Source organism: Ochlerotatus camptorhynchus, unplaced genomic scaffold (assembly GCF_037179485.1).
Source record: "Ochlerotatus camptorhynchus isolate MF236.1 unplaced genomic scaffold, CSIRO-AGI_Acam_v1.1 ptg000364l, whole genome shotgun sequence".
Classification (NCBI taxonomy): domain Eukaryota; kingdom Metazoa; phylum Arthropoda; class Insecta; order Diptera; family Culicidae; genus Ochlerotatus; species Ochlerotatus camptorhynchus.
The window spans coordinates 2112316-2128820 of record NW_027040852.1 but is presented as its reverse complement, the minus strand read 5'-3'; the positions used below and the strand labels follow the sequence as shown (position 1 = coordinate 2128820).

General features: G+C 42.3%; 2 protein-coding genes across 8 annotated transcripts in view; both read left to right on the top strand.

Moving 5' to 3' along the window:
- alpha-Catr (alpha-catenin related) overlaps positions 1-16505 on the top strand; it is a 442824-nt gene that overhangs the window by 32641 nt on the left and 393678 nt on the right. The window contains exon 1 of one of the 7 annotated variants that reach the window (XM_065232160.1): positions 1089-1202. The exons of the other annotated variants lie outside the window; for them this stretch is intronic. The gene's annotated coding sequence lies outside the window, so the exon portion shown is untranslated. Of the gene's footprint in view, positions 1-1088; positions 1203-16505 lie in introns of those variants that run through there. 7 annotated transcript variants of the gene reach the window in all.
- On the top strand, positions 972-15927 carry LOC135709792 (uncharacterized protein DDB_G0282077-like). The gene is made up of 2 exons (XM_065232184.1): positions 972-1206; positions 15800-15927. The coding sequence occupies exons 1-2, from the start codon at positions 972-974 to the stop codon at positions 15925-15927; spliced, it is 363 nt and encodes a 120-aa protein (XP_065088256.1).

Genomic DNA, 16505 nt, shown 5'->3' with positions numbered 1-16505 from the left:
GATATGATAAAACCGATTTGTACCTTCCTTAAAAGTTGTCCTAGCTCGCTATCTACTCTTCTATATGCAATTTTCGCACTGCCGTAATCTAAACGGAACTATCAATTCTATACTTTCATCTCCTCCTCATCTATCGTATAAAAATTACCACTTCAGTCAGTTATTCGAAATTAGCATCTTCAACTATAATAAAGTTACTTATACCGAGGAAATCTTAATATATATTCACTCTACCGATTACATACGGTTGTTTGCTTAAGTTAATCTAAATCAGTTAGAAATGTTGATGTCAAAACCGCATAAGAATTATTCTCATGAGTGCTTGATCATTGAAAGATGACAACAAAGCTAATGAAAGGTAGTTTCATCTCGTGATAGTGAGAGGGCCTGTTTTCTCATCGTCACATGATGGCCGTGATATTTACCAGCTCTGTTCGAGAGTGAATAGTTCTCCAATCAAAGTTCAGAACAGGAAAAGCATGACAATTACCATTGCCGGTCACGCCCACCTTTTCCGTTCCGGGGAAAGGAAGGATATTGTTATGTAACATCTACTTAACGGAAGGCCAGCGACTCACCGACGCCCCCATAGATGCTACGGAGTTGGATAGTTTGGTAGGAGATGGGTCAAAATTCGCTTAAGCAGGCGATGCGACCAAGATTTTAGATAAAATAGTACAATATTCTTGAAAGGTGGGTTGACCAAATCGTCTGATGACCTACATGTAATGGGCAAACTAAATCATCGTCACCCTATTTGTTCCCGACGACACGTTGTTGGTGCCAGTACTAGCCTGAGGCAGCAGTGTGTTCCACCGGTTTGAATGTGCTACGCTACGTAAAGGCCCTTTGAAGCTGAGTGAATTTGACGACGCCAACGAACGGGTATGAGATAGAAGTGAAAAAAAAAAAATCAGATAAAAGTAAGTAAAAAATCCCCTAAGTGAATGAGTGTCAAAGAAGGAAGAAAAATGAACGACGGAAGTTACTTCAAAAGTGGTGGTGGTAGTGTCGAAATGGGAGCAAGTAGTACTAGCCCAGGAGGAGGAGGAGGAGGAGGTGGCGGTGCGACAGGAGTAGGCCCTTCTGGCACAACTGGCTCCGGTGCCAGTCAAAGCGAAAAACGAGATGGATCATGCTCCGGCAGCATCCGAAGGCGAAGCACCAGCAATAGCTCCGTCAACCGAAGGAACGAATCAAAAGTGTGTATTGACAGATATATTGTATCTAGTTAAATATTCGTACGCCACTCAACGCACCAGATTGAGCACGATGATTGCACACCACACACGATATAGATGCAAAATTTGCAGAGTTCGCAAGCTTAATCGACAGTGACAGTGTGCCCGTGTGTCACATAAGCTCAAGTGGGCGCTGAGGGGGCGGCTTTTCTGTATCTTGCTTCTCGAAGGAGGTACTTGCTTTTATCTATCGCTACATTGTACGCACTTACTGAATGACAAGTAATCTTCGCCGATCGGATGCTGTCTATTAACGCTTGAAGCACTTTTCACACGCTGAACGTGATACAAACCTAGAGGTTGCTTTTGTACTGATTTGCTTGAGAGGGGGTGCTTTTCAATTGCTTGGATTAGTTACAAGGCTTGATACTATGATTTAACGATTTTTTGCCACAACACGACCGCAATATTTCCGAATAAACATCATATCAAAACTACTATTTGATCGTACGTTAAAATTGTGTAAACGTGCTTCAAATTCGAAAACATCTTCAACAAACAATCGCACGCACTCCACCCTCAAATTTCGTCTAATTTTTACGCGCACGGTGCTATCAAATTTCCTCTGCAGCATAATAAATTTTAAGCTTCTCGCAACTTGTTTGCTCCGACAGTGCCAGTGGAAATTTTGCGCTCCCCGTTTGATTGTTGAAACTTGTCTTCCGGCCACTCTGCCGAGGTTTCATGTTTCATTTATTATAGGCCAGCTCGGTTTTTTGCCCCATTTTTTTCCATCCTCATATTCCGAGAACCCATCAGCTCTGTGGAAAAAATGTTCGGAAATTCTTGCGCAGGAGGGGGTGAGGGCAAACAACAGAAAAGTTTGCTTTCCCTGGTGGCTGCCCGTCCTGCCTCTACTCAAGTCCAATTCTCATCACAAAGAAGCAACTTGCCTTTATTAAAAAAAAAAAGCTTTCTCCGTCCGTACCCCTTCGATGGCCGTGCGATGCGGTGTCTGCTTAACAAGTTTTCCCACCGTTTCTTTTGTTGAAACAACTTTTCCAGTCCTGCAAGTTTCGAGCCGTCCCCCACCTGCTCACCCAGATTGAGATCTTTCAATCCTTTACTTGTGCTGCTTCGTTTCGGTTAGCGTTTCTTATCAGCGAAAATGTGCATATTTGCAAACCCACAGTTAGGTATATAAATGGAACAACCTCCCACAGTCGACGCCTTGATGATGGACGTCCGTTTATGGGCTTGCTGAGCTGCTGCTGGGAAGAGCGGTCCAAGTTCCGTGCCCCTGATTTTTCATTCCGTCTGAACGATGATAACGGGGATGGGTTGAGGGAAGAAAAGAAATCGCGGACCAGTGAAATGAGAGGATTTCGTTATTGCATTATCCTTCGTAGGATCGTGAAGCGAATATTTGAAATAAAGTAACGATTGGTTAAATTGCGGCGAGGGGTTGTTGCAAATTGATGGACGCACGAATTTCCGGGAATCCGTTTTTTGGGACTTCGAGGGCCTCAACTAAGTGGTTCGTTGATCACTTCTACAGATGTTAATTGAGAACATTATTAGCCTATACCCGGTTGTGTAAATATTCGACGGGGCACACGTAAAGTTTGATACACTGAAACCTCCGTTTACGAAGTCTTTTTTTACGCAGTATTCAATTTACGTCCCTCTTTTTACGAAGTAAATCCCAAATAACGAGGTTTTTTTTATGAAGTAAATCCCGAATAATGACACACCAAAAAATTCTGAATTTTACTGACGATGTAAACATCCATGCATGCAAACATTCATACATGTAAACTTCCTTTTCACGTAAACTAGCAGCTTGCAAGAAATGTTGCAAACAAAAGTGGACAGTTGCATACAATATATGGAATATTGCGTGACATGTCTCATAAATTTACACGATCTATAATCAACTTGTATGATATATGACGCTCCATTTATGTGCATCATAGTAACGGAAATTTACACTACTTTTTTTAGCTGTGGAGTTTTTTTTGTGATTTTGGGAAACTGGGATATACTGTGAAATACCCCACAATATGGGTATTTTTGGAATCGGAGTGACTCGTATTAACCGGAAATCAATGTCTGACGCCATTTTGAAATCCAAGATGGCGGTTTCCGGTAACAGAAAAACTGGGAAATTCTACCAAATACCCCCACGTTGTGGGTATTTTTGAAATCAGAGTGACGTGTAGGGACCGAAAATCGATGTCTGACGTCATTTTGAAATCCAAGATGGCGACTTCCGGTTACAGAAAAACTTGGAAATTCTGTCAAATACCACACAATATGGGTATTTTTGGAATCGGAGTGACGTTAAGGGACCGAAAATCAATGTCTGACGCCATTTTGAAACCCAAGATGGCGACCTCCGGTTACATAAGAACTTGGAAATTCTGCCATAAACCCCACAATATGGGACGGGAAATCGATGTCTGACGCCATTTTGAAATCCAAGATGGCGGCTTCCGGTAACAGAAAAATTGCCAAATACCACCACGTCACCCCGATTCATAAGTTACCCATATGGTAGGTTATTTAACATTATTTTTATGTTTTTATGTAACCGGAAGTCACTATATTGAATTTCAAAATGGCGTCAGACATGGGTTTTCAGTCCTAATAAATCACCCCGATTCCAAAAAACCCATATTGTGGGGTATTTGACAGTATTTTCTAGTGTTTCTGTAACCGGATGTCACCATCTTGGACTTCGAAATGGCGTCAGACATGGATTCCCGGTTCCCCCACGTCACCCCGATTCCAAAAATATCCATATTGTTGTGTATTCAACGGTATTTTTCTGTTTTCCTGTAACCGGAAGCCGCCATCTTGGATTTCAAAATGCCGTCAGATATCGATTTCCGGTCCCTATACGTCACTTCGATTCTTAAGATACCCATATTGTGGGTTATTTAACATTATTTTTCTGTTTTTATGTAACCGGAAGCCGCCATATTGGATTTAAAAATGGCGTCAGACATCGATTTCCGTTTCCTACACGTCACTTCGATTCTTAAGATACCCATATTGTGGGTTATTTAACATTATTTTTCTGTTTTTATGTAACCGGAAGCCGCCATATTGGATTTAAAAATGGCGTCAGACATCGATTTCCGTTTCCTACACGTCACTCCGATTCCAAAAATACCTATATTGTGGGGTGGTATTTGACAGAAATTCCATGTTTTCCTGTAACCGGAAGCCGCCATCTGGGATTTCAAAATGGCGTCACACATTGATTTTCGGTCCCTACACGTCACTGCGATTCCAAAAATATCCATATTGTGGGGTATTTGACAATATTTTCGAAAACCTCTTTTTACGAAGTAAATCCCAAATAACGAGTTTTCTTTTTACGCACTAATTCGATTTACGAACCCCCGTTTTGGTTCGTAAATGGAGGTTCCAGTGTACTTCCTCTTACTATTATTATAGGCTAGTACTTATTATTAGAACATTAAAGTCTTTCCTTAATTTAATTCTTGTTTAGGATATTTCATAAGCTTTTTCAAATAATTAACAATTACAATAGGTTTAACCTTCCTAGTGCATTTAAAAAAGCTGTAACTTTGTAACGAAATATGATAAAGACCCTAATTTTCCTCACTTTTCCTAACTTTCGTCGGAAACGAACATTTTAATGTAAAAAAAAACTTTCAGTAGCGCTACAAAACAGTGACCCATTGTTTAGGGTCTAAAAAGACCCAGACTGCAACTCGCTTCCAAAAATCCATTTTGAACCGATTATTGATCTATTGGCCTCAAAAGATTGATAAAGGTTTCTTGAATGGCACCCTGCCCAGGATGTTTTTCCAATTTGACCTTTCAGGATACATGGTTCCGGTTCCGATTAGGATTGGGTGATCTTGAGGTTAGAATCGATCTTAGTGAATCGATTCATTTTTTTTTAAATAATCGATTCACCGATTTAATCAATCTTTTTGAATCGGTCTTTTGAATCGTTTTATTTTTCAATATGTCACAAAAAATTGGTGCAGATTAACGCCAAGTTCAGTCTAATGTTGATATAACGTTACATAAGCTATCTTGTTATGACATTTTACTTATAATAGTCATTTAGTATGATGATTTATACCATATAGAACTAGATTGTGTAAAGACTGGAACGCGCAAAAATTGGTCGACAAAAAATGGTTTCTTTCAGTCAAAATTAATATCACAAAAATCTTCTTATTTGTCTTTTGTTCGTTCAACTCATATATTTAAAGGTAAAAATGTTCGTTTATTCTTTTGGTATGCCAAATCCAAACTGCCGTGCCTTCCGCTTAACACCTTCCATTAAATTTTGTCCAGTGGTCTCATCGACCTTTTGCGCTGCCAAACGCCAGTTAGATTTAAACTGCTGCAAATTTTCGATGGATTTATTAGTTTTTTTTTTTTTTAGATTCCGTTTGACCACGGCCCAATACCGCTCGATAGGGCGGAGTTCTGGGCTGTTCGGAGGGTTGTGATCTTTAGGTACCACAATCACGTTATTCGCATCGTACCACTCGATTGCCTTTTTCCCATAGTGGCAGCTCACCATGTCCGGCCAGAACAGCACAGGCCTATTCTGTTGCTTTAGGAATGGTAGCAGCCGCTTTTCCAGGCACTCCTGGACGTAGATCTCTTGATTGATGGTTCCCGTAGTAATGAAAATGCCGCTTTTTAGACCACACGTGCATAAGGCCTGCCAGACGAGATATTTTTTTGGGAACTTCGAAAGTTCAAAATTTCAGCCACCTTCCCTTTTCCAGATGCGGTATAAAACTCCTGTACCGGAAGCTGCTTGAAATCCGCCTTCACATAAGTTTCGTCGTCCATGACGACACAGTCGAACTTTGTGAGCAGATTCATATACAGCTTTCGGGACCGCTGCTTTGCCGACGTGTTTTGTTTGAATTCTCGGTTCGCAACCTTCACCTTCTTAAAGGTCGACAACCCGGCTCGTTTTTTGGCCCGCTGCACAGTAGTATGGGAGACATTGAGCTTGCCAGCGACGTCCCGGATGGAGAGGTTAGGATTCCGCTTATATTTCACCGCCACCTTCTTCGTCGTCGCTGCCACGTCCGGATTACGATTGCCGCCGTTTCCAGGCTTTCTGGCGGTCGAAACACTTTTAAAACGTTTGTCACGGTCGATTTGGCCACATCCAGCAATGTTGCCAACTTGGCGTGTGAGAACGTCGGATGTTCTTGCTGCGCGAGCAAAATTTTGACACACTGCTCCTCATGCTTGGTCGTCTTTTTCAAAACTGGTGAGCAAACGAAGAAAACTCATCATAGCAACCATTGTATATACACTCAACTTCCAAATGCAGCACTTCAGGTTTTTTGCATTTTTAACAGAAATACACCAACGCAAACCAACAAAATGAACAGGTAGGGGAAATTCTTCTCTACCAGTTTCTGTGTTAGGTTTGCTAATGTAGGTTTCGGTTCGCGAGAAAATGGCCTTACAAGGTTTGTTTACAAAATGGAGTTGAGGCCTTTTCAATTGTTGGTCTGGATTTGAAGTTGACCAATTTTCGCGCGTTCCAGACTTTAGTACGTACACGCAAACCAAAAATCTATTACAATGAATGTTAGTTCCATTTCCTATCATCCTCTGTTCATGAACATCGCAGCGAATGTTAGAAGTTGACCTTGCAGGCGATGTAAGGGGCTGTCCATAAACTACGTAGACAGTTTAGGGGGGGGGGGTTGACAATTATCCACGGCCCATACAAATTTTAAATTTTTTGTATGGACAATTGTCTACGCAGGGGAGGGGGGGGGGTCAAGAATCCCAAAAAACCGTCTACGTAGTTTATGAACAGGCCCTAATGGTTTTTTGCCTTTTTATTTCGTGTTTTGTCTGTGCTTTCACCTACACAAGCAATCATTTGCCTTGATTTTTATGTATTACATCGTAGAACGACGCACACCCTTGCCTCGAATCTCTCCAGCAGAAAAAGCATACGAAGTCGAGTGTGAGAGGAAATGAGTGCTTCTTGTTTGCTTTTAGGCTATACTTATTCAGAGGAATGAAGAGAGCAGGGGAGAAAGCACAGGTCTGACAATCGCAACGCTCGTTGTTCGAGTCCAGTCGGCAACCTTTTTCCAATTTTTTTTCGACATGATTTATTTACCTCACTTATACACTCTACATTTTTCGGGCTCCAATTTTCTTGCATTGGACCGCAGCTAGGTATATCGCATCCTCGGTTCATGCGGTCTCCACTTACATCCTCTGATGATGAATCCCACATAACTGTAAGCGAATCTTACATCGACCGGTTGGGTGTACGCAGTAAAAGTTGTGAGTGTATCAAACATACATGATGAGAATATAGTTAGTTACTATTTTGAATCCTGATGAATGTGGGTGTCTTAGTGGAATACTTGTATAAAGAGAGAGAGAAGGATTAGTAATTTCCATTTAATTCCACTACCTTATTTGCTTATCCTTGACAGATACGCGTATTTCGTCTACAATGTGCAGACTTCTTCAGTGTCTTGTACAATGAGTCGAGTATTAGTACAAGGCACTGAAGAAGTCTGCACATTGTAGACGAAATACGCGTATCTGTCAAGGATAAGCAAATAAGGTAGTGGAATTAAATGGAAATCGCTAATCTTTCTCTCTCTCTCTCTCTCTTTATTCTATTTTCACGGAGAAAAAATACCACCCAAAATTTGAGTTCTTTTTACTTGAAATTGACTTCAGCCTCTCACTTGCACTCGTTATTGTTGTCAAAAAAAGAACGAGAGATTCGACCCAACGGTACTTTTGAGTAAATTGCATATTCTCAAATTTACGCGAATATAACTTGATTTTGGGTAGAATATACTTAAGAGTAGGTAGTTATTTTTGCTGGTGTTAAATGGAAACTACTATATGCGATTTACTCAAATTTGGGTTATTGGGCTGAACCCCAGAATTGAGGGAAAAGTACTTAATTTTGGGTTGTTTTTCATCTCCGAGTTGATTTCATTGGATTTCACCAACCGGCACCTGCGAGTGGTGCACCCGTGCAAAATGGCCGATTTAAAGATGCGGGAAAGGGCGCCGGCTGGCATTCCGACACTCTACCGGATCGTCTCTAAGAGGGAGCCAACGACGTACCGTTCGGAAATTCTCCTTTGAGAACGTCGCTCATGCTTAAAAAAAGCTTAGTTGGGCAAACATAAAAGAAACGACCAGTGGTTTCTCGAATCCGAGAGTGGCGCATAAGCCACTGTGTTTGCAACGTCTCACTTAGAGCTTTTGACGGATGATTACAGATGGTCCAAGTGTAAAAGTTGGTAAGAAAGGAAAGTACTTGATTCAGATATCCCAAAATTCATCCAAGAGGGATCCCAAGAAAGCTAATTGAGCCACGCGTTTTGCATTGAGCCGATATCGGTTCTGTGTGGTTTCACTAGTTTTAGAGAATAACCTCTCTGACAAAGGGGTGCGGGACACTTGTTACCATTCTTGATAAATAGTCTCGAGCAACAGTGCTTGAAAAGCATCGTCAGAACGTGGGAAAACAGGCTGATACAAGAAATTTTGTAGTTCTGCAGGTACGCCCCCATGGTGATCCAGCTCTGGCATAGCAGAAAAATGATGAACCTGAAATATGTCACAAGAAGTGAATGTTTGTACATGTGTAGATTATTAACTCTCTTTACCATTTCGTCATGAATATTAAATATTAATTCAAATGCAAATGAACTGAAATTTTGACGTAGGACTACGTCTGATATTTCTAAATGGAGGTACACTTTGTGAAACTCTAAAATGGAACATGTAACAAAATTATGAAAGATTTTGAACGTTAATGACTCAGCTGTCCCTGGACAAATTTCAATAATTTTATCACCAATCGATCAAAAATATTCCTACACATCTGTTAAAAATAAAGTTTTATCATTTTTAAAAATGTCACTATTGAAAATTTCACAAATGTGCAATTGTTGCTATTTTTACTAAAATAATCACCGATTGCCTGTGAAAAGTGATTTCCCTAACACAGATTTCAAAGTTGAATTCCATCCGGTCACACCAAACGGTGTTTATTCAATCACCGCGTGGTGAGTGGTGGTGTTCTCCAGTACACAACGAAAGACTGCCTGCAAGCATGACCATCCATAGAAGGAGGAAGAAGCCGCACAGCTATTGATCGGAATCAGTAGCTCTTCGTGAGTCGCTGTGGGCCATCTATGTCAAGCGCGTCATACTAAAGAGCATAAACAGAGAGAACCCCGCTCATATTCCTATTCCTACAGAAAACACAAGCTCCTGCTGCAGGTAACAAATAACATTTATTATATAAGACCACGTAGTCCTATGTCACCATTGCATTCAACCCCATAGGGTTGTCCCTTGAAGTTTCTTTTTTGGATCGAAACAAAAATCGAATGAAAAGGATGGATTCAGTCAATTTTTGTCAAGTTTGAGATCGATCCAAAACATTGATTTATGGAACCAAAAGAATCGATCTTTTGTGTTTCGATCCAAGATCGCCCATTGCTAGTTCCGATAGGGCACAAATGGAAACTTCCAAAACTTCTTGTACTGGTACCGTCCGGCGGCTCGAAATATAAAGGGTGATACGGTCAAAATTTGGTCAATATCAACTTGACGTATTTCTTTCAATTTTGCATTTAAAAAACCTGAACACCCCTCATTTGGAAGGTGTGTGTGTAGAATGTTGCTCCTATTTTGATTTTGGAATTCACTCTTCAGTTGTCAAAATGCCGTCCAAGCAAGAAGAGCAGCGTATCAAAATTTTGCTAGCGCATCGCGAAAATCCGAGCTACTCGCACGCAAAGTTGGCGAAATCGCTAAAAGTTGCCAAATCAACCGTTACAAATGTAATTAAAGTGTTTGGGGAACGTTTGTCGACAGCCAGGAAGTCTGGATCGGGGGGAAATCGAAAACCGGAAGCCGCTGAGACGACAAAGAGAGTTGCCGGTAGTTTCAAGCGAAACCCTAACCTCTCTCTCCGAGATGCCGCAAATAAGCTGGGTGTATCGTCTACAACCGTGCATCGAGCCAAAAAACGAGCCGGACTATCGACTTACAAGAAGGTAGTGACTCCAAATCGCGATGATAAACAAAATACGACGGCCAAAGCGCGATCCCGGAGGCTGTACACGACGATGCTGACGAAGTTTGACTGCGTGGTAATGGACGACGAAACCTACGTCAAAGCCGACTACAAGCAGCTTCCGGGACAGGAGTTTTATACGGCAAAAGGAAGGGGAAAGGTAGCACATGTTTTCAAGCACATGAAACTGTCAAAGTTCGCAAAGAAATATCTGGTTTGGCAAGCCATCTGTACCTGTGGCTTGAAAAGCAGCATTTTCTGAGCTTCCGGGACTGTCAACCAAGAAATTTACGTGAAAGAGTGTTTGAATAAACGTCTGCTGCCTTTCCTGAAGAAACACGGTTGTTCCGTACTGTTTTGGCCGGATTTGGCATCTTGCCATTACGGTAAAAAGGCCATGGAGTGGTACGCCGCCAACAACGTGCAGGTGGTTCCCAAGGACAAGAACCCTCCCAACACGCCAGAGCTCCGCCCAATTGAGAAATACTGGGCTATTGTCAAGCGGAACCTAAAGAAGACCAAAACAACTGCTAAGGGCGAGCAGCAGTTCTGCGGCGAAGAAGGTGGACAAGGTGGCTGTACAAAATCTGATGGCAGGGGTCAAGCGTAAGGCCCGGCAATTCGGATTTGGAAAAACGGAAGCCTAACTGAATATTTTTCCTGAATTTTATACTAATTGAACTTGAAAAAGAAATTTAATTTGATTTTTTAAATAAATGATTTCACCGATTTACACGCGTTTTCCCTTGACCAAATTTTGACCGTATCACCCTTTACACCCAACCGGTGGATGTAAGATTCGCTTACAATTATGTGGGATTCATCATCAGAGGATGTAAGTGGAGACCGCATGAACCGAGGATGCAATATACCTAGCTGCGGTCCAATGCAAGAGAATTGGAGACCGAAAAATGTGGAGTGTATTAGTGAGTGAAATGAATTATGTCGAAAAAAATTGGAAAAAGGTTGTCGACTGGGACTCGAACCACGAACGTTGTGATTATCAGACCTGTGCTTTCTTCCCTGGTTTCTTCATGCTTCTGAATATGGATAGCCTAAAAGCAAACAAGAAGCGCTTATTTCCTCTCACACTTGACTTCGTATGCTTTTTCTGCTGGAGAGATTCTAGGCAAGTGTGTGCGTCGTTCTGCCATGTTATACATAAAAATCAAGGCAAATGCTTGCTTGTGTAGATGAAAGCACAAACAGAACACGAAATAAAAAAGGCAAAAAACCATTACATCGCCTGCAAGGTCAACTTCTAACATTCCATGCGATGTTCATGAACAGAGGATGATAGGAAATGGAACTAACATTCATTGTAATAAATTTTTGGTTTGCGTGTATGAATTTTCATCCAAAAGTAAAAATACATCATGCCATGAACAATAAGGTGAAAATGGCTACATCTGGATACCTGGAACCGGTTCCGGTAGGGCCCCAAAGATGACACTTCCAAAACCTCATGTACTGGAAGCGTTCGATGGCTCAACTTGTATGATTTTTAATCCAGAAGTAAATATATATTGTCGGGGAGCTTCCCAACCGAATTCAGGATCTGCCAGTTTGAAGTCTGCCGGTTTGTCCCATCAATTTTCCTGCACTGAAGAACTAGGCAGACAAGCCGTGACCTTCAGCAAGATGAGAAAATCCATGGGGAGCCAGATTTCATTTTGACTCTAGAAGATTGATATATTTTTCAAATATCTTGAATATGTTATTTATTGCAAGACCTAAATAAACAATATTTTACAAAAAAAAAAATATCCTTAAGCCTCAGTCGTCTTACTCTTAACCATTCAGACTGGCAGGCTGGTATACCTAGTACGTGATGGTGGAAAAGAAGCGTAATAGAATGTGTCTTGAAGAAAAAGCCCTCGTTCCGTCAAAATGACACATTACCTAAGTGTGTAGTATACAATCGAAGAGAACGAAGCACTTATTCAACCAGAGCTGCTTAAGGAGACCTTTTGGAGCAGATCAATTTAATCAAGACTTCAGACTGATAGGCTAGTAAATCTGGTAGCTGACGGTGGAAATCAGAATAAACGAACTTCTCCAATTCTAAATATATTGCTGCGGGTTATGCAACAATGGATTGATTTTTCCCATTTTGAACTTAATGCAGACCTCTGTAATCTGGTGCGTTGCTTCCATATAAACGAGATTCGCATCCAGTGCCTTCACATAATTGGAAATTTCACCCATGGTAGGCTTCGCCTTTCTTTTGGGAAAGTCAAATACATTTGTACTCTTCACTTCCACCATTTTGATATTTTATTTCCTAACGGTGACAACAGAGCTGCAGGAAGTGAGCAAAGCTCATTAAAATAATAGCTGTACGTACGATTACGCGATAAACATTGAGAAAACCGGAATCAACCCCAGCTGCAAGCGAAATGTAGAGCGTAATTTAAGCAGTTTAATACCACTCCATCCATGAACAGAAATGACTTCTACTTAAAAGTCATTCACCATGAAAAAATAGCCCCAGTCAAATCGATAGCAAAGATTATACTGATAAGAACGAAGGTAAACCATTCCACAAATGAGTCGGATACGGTACAGGAAGAATTATCATAATCGTTATTTTCAAGTGCACCTTTCCAACAACCTTTCGCAGGCGGTGGCTGAGTTCTCATTATCAATTCTGAAAGCAGTGAAAGGGAGTAGACAGAAAAAGGATTTCTTTCCTGCTGTCTCTGGCAGATTAAAATACAATTTGGCAAATATTGCAGGAGGGTGGAACAAATGGGTAAACTCGCTTTTTTTTTGTCTCTGATGTTCCAGACTACATTTACGGCTGGATGTCTTTGGTCCTTTCGTATTTAGTGGCTGCGAAGCGTATTTATTTCGTACCGTAAATTTTGTGCATAGATATGCACAACGAAGCGAACCGGAAAATCTGGACGAGTTTGAACAGCCTGGATACCTTGCTAATTCATTAAAAAGGATTCTCTGTAAGACAAACTGATGAACATTTTGGAATTTTCGCTCCGATTTCCAATCGTGTGCTGATTACCGTCGCAAAATTTAAATTCATTTGGTTTGAAACTTTGCAGAAAATAATGAGCAAAAACATTGATTTTTCCATTGTATTTTCAATATCAACTTCAAATGGCTTGTGCAAAATCAGTTTCCAACCGAGTACGGCCAAATTTGGGAAGATAATCAGTTCATAGTTTGAAAAAACCTCTCATGTATGCATTATTCCAGAGAAGTTCTAGTAAAATAGCGAATTCGTTTATTATTCAGTTCCAACCTGGATCGGGTATCAAGATTGGGTCTGCTTATTTTCTGACAAACTTCAGTTTTCTCGTTTGTTTTTAACACCTAACTCAGGTTGAGGTTCTCACTGAGAAAAAGTTCGGTTTCGCACTGGGTTGGAACTAGTTCCAACTCCAACCCCAATAAGAAACGAATTCGCTATAAGAGAGGAGAGGATTCAAAACAATCTGCCTTGACCTGGGTGGTTTCTAGCAACACTGACAATGCAATCAAGATAGGCACTGCTCGATTGGCTGTGGCTTCGACAGTTCATTTGCTTCAACACCAGCCAGTCCGCACCGCTCTTATATATCATTGCTGCAGTTATTCAGATTGCTTCCTGGTATAAAACGGAATATGCTAGGCTGACGAAAAATATCGATGCCTTACAGGATATCAATCTTCTTTTAATGTAAATCTTAATTTAATACACACTTACAATTCCGGGATTCAGAAAGCTCTGTACGTTCCTCACAGCCCCACACGAAGAACTTTTCCCAAATAACCTTTCCCCACCCACCGGCAAAACGATACATCAAATCTGATTTTGTAACAAGCTGCCCCCACACCCACTTCTCTGCTGCCAAAGCTTCTTACACTTTATCGCGTCTCTTCCCATCGGTGAAAAAAAAAGTTGCACGCTTCACTGAAATCAAACATTTCCCAATTTCGCTTGACAGCGTGTTTCATTCTTCTCCTACTAGAACCTTCCTTCCGTGTGCCATCGACTCTTGGAGAAGACGCGTTTCCACCCCGAAAGCTACCAGTCGGTACCCCCTCGGGTGTCGTTGCTGGTGGGCATGTGGATTGACACAAAATACACACTCGCTGCTCGCTGCCTCACCGGATACCGGCTACACGGCATTCTTTTCCCACTTTACATCCATCATTCATATCCTAATTGTGTTTGTTTAAGTTTTTTCCACCGTTCACGGAACAGCGACGACGATCTGAACAACCTTTCTCGCTTCCGCCGGAAAACTGTTTACTTCCGCACACAAACACACAAGAAGTATTAAAATAGACATTCCATAAAAAAAGCGATGCTTCGTGAAATGTTGATTCTGATGGGAAATGAAGTCTCTTAAGAGTCCATTCAGAGACGCATCTATTTCTGAAACGAAATGAGTTTTCCGTGTATTGTGGCCAGGTATTTGTTCCACCCAGACCCAGGGCACAAATTGCTGGAAACTACCGGGCCGTGAATCTTTCCCAACCATACGACAAATATGAGGCCACAAGTGTAGCTGGCTGTGTATAATGTGGCTGGTTTTTGCCCTGTTACCAGAGAACATTACTGCCGAAGACGACGTCGACCGACCGATATGATGATGGCTCCCCGAGCGGTCGTATCTCATATTAGGTCTCGGGGGTAAATTTTTTGGGGCTTTTCACAGTAAGGACGGATAGGTATGGTTGAAGTTTAGTGAATACTTCGGCAGCGAAAAATGTTTCACGTTTCAGTTCTGATTCGCTTCATGTAACAGCTTAAAGTAACAGCTAAAATTAAGCAGATCTGAGTGTTACGCGTTTGTTCTCGATTTCGGTCGAACCCTGCAACCCAGTCTAACGCTGCCCAAGGCGGCCAAAAGACGAAGAGAGACACATTCGACCATAGAAGTGTCCATGCCCCAAATAACAGTGATTCCCAGGACGACGCCATATCAATCAACGGTAGTGACGTAGGTGATTTCAGCGGGTCGGTTAAAAAAAATGGCCACGTGCGTCCAGAACGGACCGAAAGTGAAACTCCCACCTCTGGTGGTGAAGTCAGTACAACTGGACAAGTTGACTTAAGAGATAGCAACCCTCGGCGTCGCTGCCGAAAACAAGCTGTGCGGGATTGGCACGAAGATCATCCTCCACACCAAAGCGGACTACGGCAAAGAATTCCAAAGTGGAATTTTGCACACACGACATCCCGGGCGACAAGCCATTTAAGGTAGTCATCCGAGGCCTACCGAATTTCGAAACGAAGGTGATCGAAGCTGATATTAAAGACCGGTAAAACCTGGCTCCCATCGCCGTCTTCCGGATCAAGAGGAGGAACGAAAAGCCAAAGGAAGTACCAGGATTGCCTTTTCCTGGTACACTTCAAGAAGGGGATGGTGACGCTTAATGCGTTGCAAGCAATCCGCTCCCTCTTCAACGTCATCATCCGTTGGGAGTCCTACCGTGGTGGCCGCCGCCGCTGCCTCAACTTCGGGCAGGGCACCCGAAACTGCAACATCAACCCACGCTGCAGCTTCTGACCATGCCTCCTCCGACTGCCCAGAGGACAGTCCTGAGGCTATCAAGTGTGTCAACTGTGGCGGTGCTTATCAGGGCTCCGACAAGCAGTGCCCCAAACGCGAGGAGTTCAAGCGTATCTGAAAGGATGTATCGACCACCAACCAACGAGGACGTAAGAAAAATAAGTCCCCGACTTTCGGGTCAGGCGATTTTCCGCCTCTTCGAACCAACCAGCAACCACGAGTGCAACCCGCTCCCTCCCAAACAACGCCCGGTGAACAAATTCCACTCCCCCTGGATCCTGGAGAACACCTCCAACGCTAGAAGGTATGTACTCGGTGGACGAGTGTTAGAGCATGTTCGTCCATGTTACCAGCGCTTTCCGCAAGTGCACCAACAAGAACGAACAGTTCGAAACTATCGTGAAACTGGCTATGAATTATGGCGTCTAAACCACTATGCATAGTCACGTGGAACGCTTGCTCGTTAAGAGCAAAAACCATCGAGCTTGCGGACTTCCTCCGCAAGCTTACCATCGACGTGGGCCTCCTCACCGAGACCTACCTCAAGTCCGGCGACAGTTGCTGGTTGCTGGGCCACAACATCATTCGGCTTGATTGTACCAGCTCCAGGGGGGTGTTGCGATCATCGTCAGGAAAGGGATAAAATACCGCACTCTGTCCCATATCCAAACCTCTATCAGGCCCTTGGTGTGGAGG